This window comes from Zootoca vivipara, chromosome Z, assembly GCF_963506605.1.
Source record: "Zootoca vivipara chromosome Z, rZooViv1.1, whole genome shotgun sequence".
NCBI classification, from domain to species: domain Eukaryota; kingdom Metazoa; phylum Chordata; class Lepidosauria; order Squamata; family Lacertidae; genus Zootoca; species Zootoca vivipara.
Genome location: NC_083294.1, coordinates 6829665 through 6848207, shown reverse-complemented (window position 1 = coordinate 6848207; position 18543 = coordinate 6829665). Strand labels below are relative to the sequence as shown.

Below are 18543 nucleotides of genomic sequence, written 5' to 3'. Positions count from 1 at the left end.
AAACAACCACTAAGGCCAAGATTATGCCAGTGTGGTTCATGAGCAGTCAAGGAAGCTATGGAAGCAAGAAGGCTTCCTTTATGAAAGCATTGCCTAAATATGGAAAACAGAAAGGAACACAGACTTTGATGAAAGAAATGCAAGCAGCATGTGATGTGCAAAAAATAAGCTGAGGAGTACACTGCTAATAAAAAACGCACATTAAAATCAACAATAAAATTATGGTACTTCATAAATATTAGAAACAGGAAAACAGCTAGGGAGATGTTTGGACCTTTGAATGACAAGGAAATTGAAGGTGTGCTAAAGGAGTGAAAGGAAATTTCAGAGAAGCGAAATAAATTATTTCCATCGGCTGCACTGTAGAAGATAAAGAGCAGATCTTTTTGCCTTGACTAACTTTCTCAGGAAGAAAGTCTGAAGGAGAAAGGCAAACGGTGGTAACAGGAGGTGATGTTCTAGAATTTGTTGACAAATTAAAATGAACAAGTCACCAGGTCCAGATGGCAGCTGCCCAAGAGTTCCTAAATAACTCAAATTATTAGGGACAAGTTCCAGAAGATCAGCAATTTAAGCTCCCATTCCTGAAAATGGGAAAGTGGCAAATTTAACACTCCCTTTGGAGACAATAGGGAATCCAGGAAATTACAACTCAGTTAATCTCTGTTCTAGGAACACTAGTGGAAATCTTTACTAAAGATAAAACCACCAAGCATATGGTAGAACAGGACTTGTTAAGACACAATGGCTATATACTATCATAGAAACATAGAGCTGGAAAGGTAATCAAGTCTAATCCTCTGCAATACAGGAATCTCAACTAAAGCAACCATGACGGATGGCACCCAACCTCCGCTTTAAAAACCCCAAGGAAAGAAGAGTCTACCACCCCTTGTGGGAATCTGTTCCTCTGTCAAACAGCTCTTACCATTAGAAAGTTATTCCTGATATTTAGTCGGAATCTCCTTTCTTGTAACTTGAACCCATTGGTTCAGGTCCTACCCTCCAGAGCAGGAGAAAACAAGCTTGTTCCATCTTCAGTGTGACATCCCTGTCTCCAATACCAGAGGCAGCATGCCTCTGGATACCAACTATTGCACTCACCTTCTGCTTGCAGGCTTCCCAGAGGCACCTGTTTGGCCACTGTGGGGACAGGATGCTGGACTAGATGGGCCTTTGGTTTTTAATCTTCTTATGAGCTAGCCGGGAGGTAGCCATTGTGGTGCCCTCCAGATTCTGTTGGGCTCTCACTCCCATCAGCCATAGCCAGCAGTGATTAACAATGTAGTTAAAGAACAGCTGGAAGAACATGTTAGTACTAGGAATGGGGAGAAAGTTGGTTTAGTGTTTTCATTTTAATGCAAAACACTCTAATTAGCCATTTCCAAATCAATCTGTAAACTAAAACAGAACTATCCTTTGAAATTTTTACATCTCCAAATGCTGCAATGCAGTTCTCCAAGCAAATAACGAATACAAAATTGTGTATATTAGGGGAAAGTGTACATAAAAATTCACTCGATAGTGAAAATAACATTAAAAATGCTTTAAATTAGTGGCAATTCCCTGAAATAAATGTATACTTTAGGAAAAATTTCATACAAACGGGTAAGTAGAAATTCACACTAAAATGCTGATTAATTTTTATAAGCACAATTTTTCTACATACTGTATATAAAATGCAAATGTGCAGAAGTGTGGAAAATATGTGGAAATATGTGAAACGTGTGTGTGTGTGTGTGTTAGATTGATTTATTTGTCCTTTTCCTAGGTAAGGCATTATTTTCCCTCCCCTAATATCTATTTCAGGGACCCAGGTGGCGCTGTAGGGACCCAGGTGGCGCTGTGGTTAAACCACTGAGCTTAGGGCTTGCTGATCAGAAGGTCAGCGGTTCGAATCCCTGTGACGGGGTGAGCTCCCGTTGCTTGGTCCCAGCTCCTGCCAACCTAGCAGTTCGAAAGCACGTCAAAATGCAAGTAGATAAATAGGAACCGCTACAGCGGGAAGGTAAACGGCGTTTCCATGTGCTGCTCTGGTTTGCCAGAAGCGGCTTTGTCATGCCGGCCACATGACCTGGAAGCTATACGCCGGCTCCCTCGGCCAATAATGCGAGATGAGCGCGCAACCCCAGAGTCGGTCACGACTGGACCTAATGGTCAGGGGTCCCTTTACCTTTAATATCTATTTCAATTGAAATAGAAAGAAACACTCTCTTGCCTTATAAATCGTTGAAGAACAGAGTATTGTTGAGTGTGTGTGTGTGTGTGTGTGTGTGTAGTGCAGTCCATAGACCCACAAAACAGTTTCAAAACAAGATACAGTTGAGACAACCAAACAACAGGTGAAAGAGACCGAGGTAGTCATTTTGTTATGTCTCGTGATGGTCTTTGTTTCTTGCGACCTCCAAAAGAAACTTTGCCACGGTCAGTGTAATATCATTTGACCTATCCTCCAGAAGGTATTTAATATGGGAGGCTTCAGATTTTCCCAGCAAATTTGCTAGTAAGGATTTGATTATTTGGTCCCTTGCTTGTTCGTACTGCCCACAATGCAAAATATATGGTTCATGCAATCGACGTCCTGAGAACATAAAGAAAGCATATTCTGATAGGGGCTGCCTCTCATTCTACCATTTAAAACTTCCAATGGAAATACATTTAATCTAGCTTTGGTAAATAAACGCTGATAGGTGGGTACGGACAAATTCCTAAAATATGAGGCTAACTGAAAGTCGTGCCCATATTGGATTCCTGCTGCAATCAGGCCACAGGTTATATGGGATCTGAATCACAGGTTGCTACCGGTATGTGAAATGTCCCAAAGCCTTTGCCTCGGGGATACAAGGGCGGTATTGTATCCTAGTTGATACAAAAGGGATAGTGACAGTCCAATCGAGATGGCTTTTCTGGCCGTAGTTTTCAGCCATGGACTGATAAACTCCCCGTTGGTTAGATGTACAAGTAATCCCTTCCCCAGGCCAAATACTGAGATCTTAAGCCAGAATTTCAAGGTGGAGAGTGGGCATTCACCTGTTTCCAGAAATAAGATTGGATTTGGGACACAATTTGGGACCTGTAGTAAGGACCGAAGAAACTTTGCCTGGAACCCATCTAACTTAGGAATGTAAGTTACACTGAGTACGTAAGGAAAGGGATTCAAGGGAGAAGAAAATCAGGGGTGGTAAATAAGGGACAGCTAGAGAATGACCTGCAGTGGAAGTTCTGCTCCTTTAAATATCTCTGCCCTCCTCCCCAGCATTGGGTTATGCTCATAGAGAGTCACTCCATCTCCCTCCGACGTTTGATCCTTCTAGTTCAGATTAATGTCTCATTGACTGGCGCAAAAAGATGTTTCTTCAGTTGCAAGGGACACCCCCTCCCTTCCCTTCTGCTACTGCCCATGCCAAATATGCCGTGAGTTGGTAAACAGAGGCCTCCAGTCTCTGGAGCTGTTCCTTTGGAAGTGCTTGTCCTTGCTAAACTCAGTGTTTCGCAAGTGTCATTTAAGAACAAAATAGTGAACAACACCAGGGGCCTGGAGCCTCTCTTGCACTGGCAGGAGGCCACTGAAATCAGCTGGGCTCTGCCAGCAGTTAATTTGCTTCATTGCTCTTTTTCTATTCCTGTGCAGAGGGTTGTTTGTTTGTTTTTTACTATGTTTATTTTTGTTTACTTATACAGTGGTTCTAGTCAGGTGTGTGTGTGTGTGTGTGTGTGTGTGTGTGAGAGAGAGAGAGAGAGAGAGAGAGAGAGAGAGAGAGAGAGAGAGAGAGAGAGAGAGAGAGAGAAATAGGCACACAGATAGATGTAGGCAACCACCAGATATCCTGGGATCTCTTTTAGGGGGTGGGGGGTGGGAAGCTGCCTTATACGCAATCAACTCATTGGTCCATCTTGCTCAGAATTGTCTGCACTGACTAGCAGCAGCTCTGTCATTTTTCTGGCTGCAGTCCTGTCTAGGGAGGCCAAGGGTTGGACCTGGGACCTTCTGCATGCAAATCAAGTGCTCTGCCACTGAACTGCCACCCTTAATGTATAACATAGCACAATTTAAACAGTAAACCACAAGAGGTAGTAGTAGTAGTAGCAGCAGCAGAAGCAGCAATTTCATTTGTTTAGATGTAAGCCATAACAAAGAAAACAACATTCAGAGCTGAGCCACAAATTGGGCCCTTGTCTTGCAAGCAAAGGTGTCCCAGATTCAGTCTCTGGCATCTCCAACTGAAACAATCCTTTAAAGGGCTATTGAGCCATGGAAAGAGTCAGCCAGGATCTGGAGAGAGTGGTGGGATGAGGCAAACACCAAAGTGTGTCGGATTTGCAGGATTGCATAGATCTTTGTGTCCCTTTCTCCACCTCAAGACACCCACCCACATATGAAGCAGAATAGGGAAGTTAGTTGTGCCCATGAATTTCAATGTGTCTACTCTGAACAGGACTAACATTTGATTTTGCTAGGAATTTTTTTAATGATAGGAGGATATGGAAAGTATTAAATCTGTGAAAGCCGTAAGAAAACCTTTTACAACAGGAACAAAAAGTTGAAAATAAATAAAGGAATGAAGGAGGGATGGGGAGATATGGAAGAAGGAAGAAGTGATACTATGGCTCAGTCATGATCTTTCATGATTTGTAGGATCATCTGAATTGGTAGTGTGGGACATTTTTCATCCTGAGGGCTGCACTCCCTTCTGGGCAACTTGTCAAGGGTCATGTGTTAGTGATGGGCAGGTTCTACAGATTCTGCAAACACACCCACCTCACTCTGTCCTTTGTCCAGACAAGTAAGAGGCATTGCCAGAGCTCAAGGACACATCACCGCCACTCAGAAACACACAGGGTGCAAAGTGAGGGTTGTGAGTTGGGGAGAGAAGGCATGGCTAGGATGTGGCTAGGAATGGATGTGAATCTGAATCTGTAGGTAGTTCTGAGGGCCACATGTGGCCACCAAGCCTGAGGTTACCTGATTTAAATTGAACCACTCTTTAGGGGCACTCCCTGGAGTGAAACTGGAACAAACTTTGTGATCTTATCCCCAAATTACCTGATAACTCTGAATTGTACAAGAGGTAAGGGACCTCATGCAACTATTCCAATGGTAGATCAGTGGTCTACTTTACGTGTGAATGCCCTGAGAGTTGTTGGTAGATTTCTGCAAACATGCGCATTTTACAAACAAGCTATGATACATATGTTAGCAATTCCCAGTCTTCCTCATTGTCCTTTGTCAGCTCAAGTGTTTGACAAGAAGTGAGTGTGTGTGTGAGTAGGTGGTATTATAAAAGCCATACTTTGACGGAAGCAAGAGCACATCATGCCTATGCAATTTTTAAATAATTTGCATAATTTATTCCAAAGGGCAAAAGCTCTGGTTTTCCGAGGGCATCGTTCCCATTTGCTCATTAGGTCGAAGTACACAGTGCTTACTGGACTTGGTTATTGAGAAATGGCATTTCCATCCATCTTGACTCCCCTTCTCCTCCTGCTCTCTCTTACTGCAGATGAACCGAGCAGGTGCTACTTCCATGATGGTGACGGCGTGTGCGAAGAGTTTGAGCAGATGACCAGCATTATAGACTGTGGAGTCTATACACCCAAAGGCTTTGTCGACCAGTGGGCGTCCAACGTGTCGGTTTCACATCATGACGAGCGATGCCCGGAATTGGTTGTGATAGGTCAGCCAGCAGCCAATCAAGTAAGGAAAGCAGATGGTCATTGGTTAAAGTGTTAAGCCACGCATCCAAGCCAATGGGATGTTTTACTATTTCTTTGTGGGGGGAGGGTTAAGTTGCATTCCAGTAGCACAGCTCATGCTTTGCACACAAATAGCTCCAGGTTGAATCCCCGCCATCTCCACATAAATTATTTTATTTATTATTGCATTAATCCATTTTTTTTCTGCCCAAAGCTCAGTGGTGTATATTATTTCTGTGAGGTAGATTAGCTTAAGAGGCACTGACTGGCCCAGGCTCACCCAGTGATCCATTACAGCACACTGGTAGTAGGGCTGAGAAAATAATACCTGAGACCAATGGGTGCAGCAGAAGATGAGTGAGCAGCTGGTCACTGAACAACTCCGGCCACATCTGGATGATGCGGACCATTTGGATACATTCCAGTCAGGATTCCGGACCCATCATGGGACTGAAACTGCCTTGGTCACGCTGGTCGATTATCTCTGGCAGGCTAGAGACAGAGGTGAAAACTGTTTCCTAGTTCTGCTGGATCTCTCAGCTGCTTTTCATACCATTGGCCATGTTGTCCTTCTGGACCATCTAGAGGAGTTGGGAGCTGAGGACACTGTTATGCAGTGGTTCTGCTCCTTCCTCCTGGGCTGTGTCCAGAAAGTGGTGTTGGGGGATGAGTGTTTGGATCCCTGGGTGTTCACTTGAGGAGGGCATGGTCCTCTCCCCCAGGCTTTTCAACATCTACAGGAACGTGCTTGGAGAGATCATCAGGGAGTTTGGGCTGGGTGTTCACCAGTATGTGAATGATACCAGCTTTACTCACCTGGGTATCATTCCCATGCCCATGCAAATGATACTCAGCTTTAAATCAGAACCAGTGAAGGCAGTGAATGTCCTGTGTGAGTGTCTGGAGGTGTTTGGAGGATGTTGTTGTTGTTTAGTCGTTTAGTCGTGTCCGACTCTTCGTGACCCCATGGACCATAGCACGCCAGGCACTCCTGTCTTGCACTGCCTCCCGCAGTTTGGTCAAACTCATGTTCGTAGCTTCGAGAACACTGTCCAACCATCTTGTCCTCTGTCGTCCCCTTCTCCTAGTGCCCTCCATCTTTCCCAACATCAGGGTCTTTTCCAGGGATTCTTCTCTTCTCATGAGGTGGCCAAAGTATTGGAGCCTCAGCTTCACGATCTGTCCTTCCAGGGAGCACTCAGGGCTGATTTCCTTAAGAATGGATAGGTTTGATCTTCTAGCAGTCCATGGGACTCTCAAGAATCTCCTCCAGCACCATAATTCAAAAGCATCAATTCTTCGGCGATCAGCCTTCTTTATGGTCCAGCTCTCACTTCCATACATCACTACTGGGAAAACCATAGCTTTAACTATACGGACCTTTGTCGGCAAGGTGATCTCAAGAGGATAGATAGTGGTTAATGGATTGAGGTAGAATCCTGACAAGACAGAAGTACTGTTTTGGGGGGACAGGTTGGGTGGGTATGGGGGGCACCCTGGTCCTGAATGGGGTAACTGTGCCCCTGAAGGACCAGGTAAGCAGCCTGGGAGTCATTTTGGAGTCAGAGCTGCCCATAGAGGCACAGGTCAATTCTGTGTCCAGGACAGCTACCTACCATCTCCATCTGGTATGCTGGCTGAGACCCTACCTGCCCACAGGCTGTCTCACCAGTGGCACATGCTCTGGTTATCTTCCACTTGGACTACTACAATGCACTTTATGTGGGGCTACCTTTGAAGGTGATTCAGAAACTATAACTAATCCAGAATGTGGCAGCTAGACTGGTGACTGGGAGTGGCTGCTAGGACCATATAACAGTGGTCCTAAAGTCTCTACACTGGCACCTAGTACATTTCTGAGCACAATTCAATGTGTTGGTGCTGACTTTTAAAGCCCTAAATGGCTTCTGCCCTGAATACCTGAAGGATCATCTCCATCACCTCCCTATCGCTCAGCCCAGACACTGAGGTCCAGCTCTGAGAGCCTTCTGGCAGCTCCCTCACTGCGAGAAGTGAGGGAACCAGGCAGAGGGCCTTTTCAGTAATGACGCCTGCCCTGTGGAACACCCTCCTGACAGATGTCAAAGAGATAAAGAACTACACAACTATTAGAAGATATCTGAAGGCAGCCCTGTATTGGGATGTTTTTAATGTTTATTGTTTTACTATGTTTAAGATGTATTGGAAGCCACCCACAGTGACTGGGGCAACCCAGCCAAATGGGTGGGTACAAATAACAACAAGAACAATAATGATGCTGATTATAATTAGGCAGGGAGCTCAGGAGTATGCGGAGACAGAGCCAGTAATTGGCAGAGCCCCTTAAGCCCTCATCCTCCTTCCTCTTGAGTCCTATAAAGGCAACACTGAGACTAAGGAAGAGAAAGATGACTGGCTGTGTCACCTCCTGCACTGGTTGTAAGTAAGAAGGCAGGCAGGTGGAGATGGCTGAGGGCAGGCAGTTCCCCATTCACTCTCATGAACCAGCCTCTACTGCCTTAGACCTTGGAAGGCCACTTCCAGATGGAATTGACTGTAGAAGGTTAAAGGTAAAGGGTAAAGGGACCCCTGACCATAAGGTCCAGTCGTGACCGACTCTGGGGTTGCGCGCTCATCTCGCATTATTGGCCGAGGGAGCCGGCGTATAGCTTCCGGTCATGTGGCCAGCATGACAAAGCCGCTTCTGGCAAACCAGAGCAGCACATGGAAACGCTGTTTACCTTCCCGCTGTAGCGGTTCCTATTTATCTACTTGCATTTTGATGTGCTTTCGAACTAGAAGGTTAGATAGCCCCAAATTACCTGCTTTACACTAAGTCAATCCCTTTTTCCAGCTGGCCCAGTGTTTGTAATGCAAATTTATGTAGAGCTGTGAAAGACTGGGGAGAAACCTGGAAACTGGAAAAAAGCAGGTCCCCCCCCCCTCCATTTTTCATTCCTCCCCTAATTTTTCTGAGGCAAGTCAGGGGGGAATACAGAAAATTGGGGGGGGGAGCTGTCTCCCAAAATATATTGATTTTAAGGGGTTTTTTCTCCAGGCCATCACATCTGTAAGCTAATACCATTGTAAAATTAGTAGTCCTAAAGATGCTACAGGACTCTTTGTTCTTTTGATAGCAGCAGCTCTCTGGTTCTCAGCAGAGCATCTTTCCATCAGCTCACCATCTGGTCCTTTGAAACAGACATTGCCAAGGATCGAACCTAGTGCTTCCCCCCACCCCCAAGGGTATTCAAGAGTACACAGTACCGGCACCTCGTTTTGTTGTTGTTAAGAAGTGTGACACTTGCTGTAACAATTTCATGAAAAGTACTGGGACTTTTCTTGGAGGGAAGCACTGATTGAACATATGATATTCTACCTGCAAAGCATGTGTTTTACCACTTAGCTATGGTTTCTCTTATGTTTATAAGATCGTGCAGCTGCCTTGATTGCAAAATAGTCTTTCTTCTCCCAATTGACCTCCAGGGCCTCACTGGTTATTACTTTGCAAGCCACAAGAGTATCTTTCCCTACCCCCATAACCACTGGAATCATTCCCTCCATAAATACATAAGCAAAGCATTGTGTGGGTTGGTGGTGGTGGGGTTCTGGTGGAAACTTATATCGACATTATGCTGCCTTCTCCTCCTGAATCAGAGTATTAGTCCAGGTAGATCTGGGGTAAAAAAACCTGGCCTTCCAAATTCCATCCAGTCACTGATCTTGTCCAATGTCCTATATCTTGCAACAGTTTGCTAGATGCCCCTGCTGGATGGTCCAACAGGAAATGAAAGCAATGGTCCTTCTTCAATCATTTGTCACTCAACAACTATGACGTTTTCGAAAACTTATATTCAGAGGTGCATTGCCTCTAAACATGGCGCCTTCCTTTCCCCGCATCTTATCATCATTACTATTAAAGTTTATTTTTATCCTGCTTCCCAGCTCAAGGGCATCCAAAGTAGTGCACGACATATATCAAAATACAATAAAAACCATGAAACAGTACTGAGTCAAAATAAAGGGAGCCAAACTCACAGAGCCAGGGTACAAAAATAACAGCTTCAGCTGTCATAAAATCATGATAGGAAAGTTTATTGTTTGTAGCAGAGGTGGGGAACTTCAGACCCAGGGGGAGAATGTGGCCCACGAGGTCCTGGTCCTCAGAGCTCTTGCTGGTCCTGTTTAGTACTCTGAATGTGTTTGCCTGGCTGGAATGTATCTTTGGACTCCGCTAATGCCTCTTGTTTGCTGAATGGGGGATTGGGGGGGGGGTGTACAAGCTAGCATACTGTACAAAGGTAACCATTACATTTGTCACTCCACCAATTTTCACCTCTGCCTGCCCATCCCTGGCATGTGACTTGCAGAAGGAAATGTGGTGGTCCTTAGACTGGAGAAATGCCCCATCTTTGCTGGGCATCAAAAACAAGACAGGGAGGGGGGTCAAACCATGCCTCCCAAGGGAGGGAATATAGCTTCATTATCTCTTAATTTATCTCCCAAAGCAATCCAAATCTAGATTATTTCAGTGTGTGTGAAATGTGTGTGTGTGTGTGTTGGGTCTCAGGAGTTTTTGATAAATTCAGTCTTTGCGAATTCTGATATGAGCTGGCTTGATTCTCACATTCCATACTAACATGCAAATCAGAACATAGTTATCCTTCAGTTTTGTTTTTTTTGTTTTTTTTTTATGTTTGTTCGTTCTCTTGGCAAACAAGGTAAGGTGTACAGTCCACTGATGAGCAAGCTCAGTGGGTAACAGTGGCGTAGTCATCCACTCTCTCAGTTGCCTCACAGGATTGTTGTATGGATGGCAGCCCTCCTTCCCCAAGTTCCACGGAGGAAGAACAGAATGAAAACACAACACAACTGACAAAATCAATGGAGATAATAATGGCAAAATTTTGCAAGTCATCTGGCTTCGTAGTTGTTGTAGTTGTTGGGTTTTTTTCACAAAAGGGAATCATAGAATCATAGAGTTGGAAGAGACCACAAGGGCCATCCAGTCCAACCCCCTGCCAAGCGGGAAACACCATCAAAGCATTCTTGACATATGCCTGTCAAGCCTCTGCTTAAAGACCTCCAAAGAAGGAGACTCCACCACACTCCTTGGTAGCAAATTCCACTGCCGAACAGCTCTTACTGTCAGGAAGTTCTTCCTAATGTTTAGGTGGAATCTTCTGGAGCAGCAGATAACAATCTTTCTACCTCCTCTATATGACATCCTTTTATATATTTGAACATGGCTATCATATCACCCCTTAACCTTCTCTTGAGTTCTTTACCATCAAAATCTTTTTTCTTCTTCTTCTTTTTTTGGACAGTCTGATTATCATTAATATATGTATTTTAAGGAATAGTTTCCAGTGTAGCCTTATCAGCTACTAAGGGTCCTTAAGTTGCGCCCAGGCCAGGACAGAGGCAGTCAATAAGACACCGGGGTTGAGTTCCAGAGAAAGAGCTTTAATCTCTAACTAGAGAGACTCCTGATGACAAGAGTAAGGAAACACAAATTGCAAAGCTTCTTATACACTTCTTGGGCTCTGTAAATGTGCGCATGCAAGGGGGTCACAAGTACATATATGGATCTTCTTGTGTCCGGTCCTACACATGCTAACTCAACAAAGCCTTTAGCCTTCAGTAAGCCTTCAGTTTACGCGTCAAGCTAGCAACTTCCAGCAGCCTTGAGTAGGACTATGCGTCAGGCATAGCAGCTGATAAGTCCTTCTGTGTTCCAGACAGGCCTTGATTGCACTTGACACACAGAGGCATAGAGGCAAAGAGGAAAGCATTTTAAGCAAGACATCCCAGGGCTACAGCCATACAGTCAGAATTCATACAATGCAAGCAATGCAAACTATAGGATCAGATCTAGCTCAATAACACAATTGGCAAATCTCTCTCCACGCCAGCATCTTTTGTTGCATTTAAGAATGGAACAGGGAACTTAAGACATGGGAGCCAAGTGCAGCCGTCCAAACCTCTCTGTCTGGTCCTTGAGATTCTCCCCAGGCTACACCCTTTACCAGCCCTGATCTATGCCTGGCTTGATTGCACCCTTGAACTGTTAAGATGCTCACCTGGATAGAGATACAAATCTGTAAAACAAAAACAAAAAAACAGCCAATTCTTATTCTTACATGACTCTTTGGGAACAGGTTGTCTCCAATTTTAGTGCTAGTCAGTAGATCCAATGAGACTGGTGAACATGACCACCATAATTGCAATGGGTCTCTTTTATAACAGAACTGATTTGGATACAACCCATCTGTTCCTACACCCACTTTATTTATATATTTATTTGCCTCGGGCGCCTATCCACCACTGGCCTGTGGCCCTCAGAAGGTTGTCCATGAGGCAGTGTGGCCCTCGGGCTAAAAAATGTTCCCCAACCCTGTTTTAATAGGACTTTGGCATCCTAGAAAAACTATGCTTTGGATGGCAGCCTGAGTGTCACTGAATAAAGCTAATAGGGCTTTCTTTGGGGGTGAGGGGAGACAGGCAAGATAAAAATGCATTTGCACTTATTGCCAGGGAACTGCTGCATCAGATGAGGAGGAAGCGGCCCTGCAAGCAAAGATACATATTTTGGGCTGCTACTGGAACTCTCCCCCCTTCTCCATATTCACCCGATCCATCTGACTCAAGCCTTCGACTGGCCAATGGAACGCCACTTAGCCAAGATTCCATCCCCCGTGTGCCTTGGCTTGCTCTGCATTGTAACTCTGGACTTTTTTAAAAAAGCAGAGTGGCGGGGCAGCTGAGGGAGAGAAAAGAAACTAAAGCAAGCCAGTTATGAGGTACTAACTCATAAACTATTATGAGGAAACCTGTTACAAAGTTCCAGCTGTCTAGCTAACCCAGGCTCCTTCAGGGTAAATGTTGAGCCTGGGCAGAGAACTACAGTGTCCCTAGATGAGGACTATCACCTGTCGACAGCCCCTCCCCCCCTCTCTCTTATACTTATCCTCCAAGAAGTTCATGGTGATTTCCATGGTTATGTGTAAAAGGCCATAGCTTAGTGGTAGAACATCTGCTTTGCATGCAGAAGGTCTCAGGTTCAATCTCTGACATCTCCAGGGAGGGCTGGGAAAGGCTTCCTCCTAGCTCAGTTGGTACAGCAGTAGACTATTATCCCAGGCTTGTGCGTTCGAGCCCCACATTGGGTTAAAAATTCCTGCATTGCAGGGTGTTACACTAGATGACCCTCATGGCCCTTCCAACTCTACAATTCTATGATTCTGGAACGCCGGAGAGCTGCTGCCAGTCAATACTGAGCTAGAAGGATCAGTGGTCTGAACGTTCCTTTCTATCCTCTCAACAGTCCTGTGAAGTAGGTTTTAGGGAGGGACAGTTTGATCAGGGGTGAAGCACCCCGGGCGGCAAAATGCCGGGCGGCATTCACCATGGGGCCTGCAACGTGCCCAAACCACACGTTTATCCTGCAAGTGACGCAGTGGCTTGGGTGCCTGCAGGCTCCACACTGCCCCAAACAGTCCGCCTGCCGCCTCTCCCTCAGCTGTAGGGCGGTTGAGTAGGAGGAGGCAGGCAGACACTTGCCCCCGCTGAGCATCCTGCCCTGACTGGCCTCACCCCCCAGGCACATGGTTGGCTTGCTCCAACCGCTGAGTGTGACCAGCCTAGGTCTAACCCAGCAGTATTCATGGCCAAGGGAGGATTTGCACTCTGCTCTCCAAGGTCCCAGCCCAACACACTCTGCTGTTTTACTTGTTATGCATTCCTTTAAAGCACTGGATGTTTTTGCTCTAGTTTCATAAACCATACTTTGTGAAGCGGGAGATTATTCTTGCTCCAGTGCATTCCTCCTCCTTTGCAATTTTTATTATTATTATTATTGTAATTGCTGTATGTCCAGGCATTGGTGGCCGCCTAGGTTAGTATGTATGGCTGATGAACTTCATACAGCTTGGTGGATCACATGTTGCTCAAGGCTTCTCTAACATTAAACCAGTTTAAACAAAATTTTAAAAAAATCCTTCCGGTAGCACCTTAAAGACCAACTAAGTTTCTCATTGGTATGAGCTTTCGTGTGCATGCACACTTCTTCAGATGCCGGTTTATTCAAGGAAATACTGTTTAAAGCTCTAGAAGCTGTGCTATAAATAACTAAGGAATTTACATGTGTTTTTGGTGCGTGTTTAAAATAAAATGTCAACAACAGCAGCAATGGCAAAATCAAAGCTAGAGAGAAGGTGTGAAGCTATAGGGAGATCCAGGGAGAGATTATTTCTGTAGCATAAGAGGGAAAAGCCCTTGGCTCCCGCAAGGGAAGTTGTAACGAGAGGTTCCTGAGGCATGCCAAAGTGGAGACATCCCAGTTCTCAGCAAGGTCACTCCAAAGGAAGCAAATGGCTTCTCAATCATAGCAGGCAAATTTTCTTCTCTTCCTCTCCCTGGTTTGAAAACACTGTATTCATTGGCAGTGCCAATCCTTCAGGGGATTCTCTTCTGGAGGCCTATTTTACTCATTGAAATGAAACTGTGGCACAGATATAGGGATTCTCCACTAACATAAAAACAATTTCCAGATAGTGGAAGCACCACTGAATATTGGGGTTGAAATAAGTTTAAGCCACTTTTTTATTTTTAGGAAATGCATCACAAAAGGAGAAGATGCCAATTTGCATAAAATTTGCACATGCTAATTTACATGTATCTGTGCAGATTTGGAAATAATTATGATAGTTAAAAGAGAAATACAAAATAGGTCGTTGAGGACAAGTGGGCTAGAAGACTCCTTCAAATCACAGGAATGTCTAGCATAAGTTGAGCTGGTTGTTCCTCTAGGTTAGAATCAGAGGCTGCATGGCTACCGAGAGAAAGCTGAAAGCAGTGCTGGAGCTCCGCCGCCGCCAAACTGCGAGCAAGCCACGGCATGGAGCGCGTTTCCGCCCTGTAAAACTCTCTCGGCGCCGCAGCTTGCTCGGCTCATGCTTTGATTCTTTCTGCTCGGACGAGGCGAGGGGCGGGCCAGAGAGGGCATCAGCGGCCTGCCCCTCACCTCGCCCGAGCAGAAAGAATGAAAGCACGAGCTGAGCAAGCCGCCCTGTCTGCTCCGGCGAGGCGAGGGGTGGGTGCATGCGGCAGCTATCGGTGGAGGTGCCGCCGTGCTGCCCCCCGCAGAGTGGAGCCCAGGGCACCCCGCACCCCTATTACGACGCCCCTGGTCCTCTTTTCCAGAGCTACTAGATAGATACTGTAGGTACTGTAGATGATAGATAGATGATAGATAGATAGATAGATAGATAGATAGATAGATAGATAGATAGATAGATAGATAGATAGAGATGATAGTATGGCATAACATTATATCATGTGATTAGTCTCTGCACTGAGAACTCAGCCTTGCTTTCATGCTTGGAGCTGCCCCTGGATCTCAAGGAATGGAAATCGCATGAGCCATACTGATAGTATTCCATGTCCAGCCAGAATCTGGGGCCTCTGCAGAGCAAGACACCTAATGGCCACTCTAAGAACTGCACTGACAAGACCTTCATACCTGTCCCCTTTCTCACCTACAAATAAGGGTTGTGTGTGTGTTTGTGTTATGGCTGAGATTGGCTGCAAACTGAGACTCTCCCTGGGCCGGGCAGCTTGCCATTTTCCTTCCTAGCCCTCACAGATGGGAACACTGACACACTGACACAGTGCATTCCCTGCAGTAGTGGTGAGAGGAGACAAACCATCCTGTTCCAAGGAGTACATGTGGGATGTGGTGGGTAGAAAGAAATTTTAAGGGGTGCTAATCTGGAAGGAAGGAGGAAATGAGAAGGGGGTCACTGTCTTTATCCACACAAAGGAACACTTGAATAATGACCTCATATAGTGCGGCTGTGTTGTTCCTGTGTGACAAGACAGACTGGTTGATAGTGATTAATCTAGTTTGCTTCAGAGAGTATGGGTGGCAGCAGGAAGGAGAGAGATGAATTCTTGGAGTGGGTGGGGGGTATCTCAGATGAGGGACAGGGCAGGGAGAGAAGCAATTGGTTCAGTTTGCATTTTAATGCAAAACTCCTTACTTCACCATTTCCAAAACAAAATGCATAGCAAAACACAGCCACCCTCTTAAATGTCACACTTCTCTGGACTTTGAAGTGCAGTTCTCTGGTAAATAACATTTATAGAAATGCACATAAGAAACTATGCATTTCTGTGCATATATGAGTGAAAATAGCAAAGTGTGATGTATTAATGAAAGCAGTGTATAAAATATATATTATATGAGGGGAAATAGTTTGCAAAAATGTGTTTGAGGAAAATACATACAAAAGTCTATCTATTAGAAGAAATTCATACTCAGATTTAGATCCATTTTCATGAGGACCGTTTATTTAAAAAGAATTGCAAACTGGTGCAGAAATGCGAAGTATGGAACAGGAAATGGAGAATATGAGTTAGTGATAGGAACCAAAATTGACAGATGCATCCTTCCCTACTGTAGCGGATCCCACCCTTGCCACCAATTAATATGTAGCAGACTCACCCACTAACTCCCCCCCCCCAGTTAAATATAGCACTTTTCCAGGTACTAGCTAACTGATTACATAGACTAAATATAAGGATGCCACAGGCTTAAGCACAGTACTATATGCACAACTTTTCTTAAGCTTCCTTTGCTACACTTCAGGTAGATGTTGAGGTTTCTAGAATGGGTGGTAAAATGCTCAGCTCAGCTTCTGTTACTTCAGTCTCGTTCCCTTACTTAGTTATGGCAGGTGTTACAGTTAAATACTTTTGACACAGCACAGCTTCCTTCACAGCTTAATACTTTGGTTCAGGAGTGAGGGGCACTTTTCGTCAGTTACCCGCTCTCTTAGCAATCCCACGCCTGAGGTATTCCATTTAGCATAACAGACCCAGGGGATCCCCTCACCCCTTGTTACTGGCTTGGGAGTCTTCTTTACCTACAAGATCTCTCTCCCTGCCCCCCCTCTCCCTCAGCTAGAATAAGACCCAGGGAGTCTGTATTCCCACAGCTTCTCCCTCTCCTGGCTCAGACACAGCCCTCCAGGTACCTCCTGTCTGAATACTTTCCCCAGACACTCCAACCTGCTCTTCCCATCTACAGTTAAGCTGTGAGTCTCCTTCCTCTAGCTCAGGCATAGGCAAACTCGGCCCTCCAGATGTTTTGGGACTACAACTCCCATCATCCCTAGCAAACAGGACCAGTGGTCAGGGATGATGGGAATTGTAGTCCCAAAATATCTGGAGGGTACAAAGTTTGCCTATGCCTGCTCTAGCTATATTCTCCTCAGAGCAAGATGTTCAACTCAAATTGGAATCAGTTCTCCCTCAGTCAAATCCTATCCTAATCCCTATCTCTGCCCCATCTCTCAAACTAAACCCTGTTGCAAATCAAGCCCTATCTCTCAGCTCAGCTCAAACCCTGTCTAACTCTCTCCCTCAAAAACCACTCCTTTTATTCTCCCTCCCAAAGTGCTGCTGCTCCTCCTTTTTCTGCCAGCTGACTTTTGTACCAATCGGAGAGAGGCTGCAGCCCTCTGGTGGAATTCTGAGGGACTGCACCACCAGACTCTGGTCTGGCTCTGCTGCTTGTTACACCTACCTCAGATCGCAGCTTTTGGGCTGCAGTTCAGTGGCAGAACATCTACCTTGCACACAGAAGTTCAACAGTTCAGTCCTCATCCAGGGCTATAGCTGCCAAGTCTCCCGTTTTCCCCGGGAAATCCCCGTTTTTCCAGCTGTTCCTAGCTGAAAAATCAGGTTTTTTGTTTTTTCCCGGTTTATTCTGGCGCGGCGGCCATTTTGGAACTGGGTGGAGCATGCTCAGAAGCGACTTTTGATGCTGCTCTGCCAAGTTCCAAAATGGCTGCAGTGTGACTTCTGGCGCGGCGGCCATTTTGGAACTGGGCAAAGCAGCATCAAAAGTCGCTTCTGAGCATGCTCCGCCCAGTTCCAAAATGGCGGCAGCACTACTTCCGGTCTGCTATTTCTGGCCCGGTCCCTTATTTCTCTGGCAGCAACTTGGCAGGTATGTCCAGGGCATGCAGGCGAGAGGCCTCTGCCTTATTCTCCAGAGGGCTGCTGCCAGTCAGGGTAGACCACACTGAACTAGATGGAGCTAGATGGTCTCAGTAATAATAATAATAATTTATTATTTATACCCCGCCCATCTGACCGGGTTCCCCCAGCCACTCTGGGCGGCTTCCAACAAAACAGAAATTCTAAAAATACAGAAATCCATCAAACATTAAAATACAGAAATCCATCACACATTAAAAGCTTCCCTAAACAGGGCTGCCTTGAGATGCCTTCTAAAGGTCTGGTAATTGTTGTTCTCTTTGACCTCTAGTGGGTGTAAGGCACCTCAGGGTGTAAGGCACCTTCTTATGTTGGGCCAAGTCAGTAAAACACATGCAATTAATGAAAAATATGTGCAAAGCATCCCCACAATAGCAACAGAAAGCTTCAGGATAATGAGAATATTCACCCACTCATTCTCTCCCTCACTTTCTCTCTCACCCAGGCATATAAACACTGTCCCTCCTTCATTAATCTGTCATCCAGTCACATACCCAAACACATAAACAGAGTCTCCCCCACCTCCACCATCAGCTTCTCTCTGTTCCTCCCTTTGGAAGCCCCAGACTCTCTTCTCCCCCATCTGTTTCAAAAAGAAACACAGGCATTTCCCAGGGATTAATCTTAAAATGGCCACAGTGAATGCCTGTTCGGAATGAGGGCAGTCCTGATCTTGGGAGGAGAATTGCCTTCCCTCTCATTTGGCTTCATTTCCCCTCTGTGGTGTCGTCATTTGTTTGATAGCTGCACTGTGTTTCCGTGTCCTCAGCACATGGCACCCATATGATTTTTTTCTGGGAATTC

The 18543-nt window shown here is 45.5% G+C and overlaps 1 protein-coding gene across 1 annotated transcript in view; it reads left to right on the top strand.

Annotated features, from left to right (window-relative positions):
* PAPPA (pappalysin 1) overlaps window positions 1-18543 on the top strand; it is a 237574-nt gene that overhangs the window by 124556 nt on the left and 94475 nt on the right. Inside the window, exon 10 of the mRNA XM_060270600.1 lies at window positions 5502-5695. Within this exon, the coding sequence (XP_060126583.1) occupies window positions 5502-5695 (194 nt within the window). The remainder of the gene's footprint in view (window positions 1-5501; window positions 5696-18543) is intronic.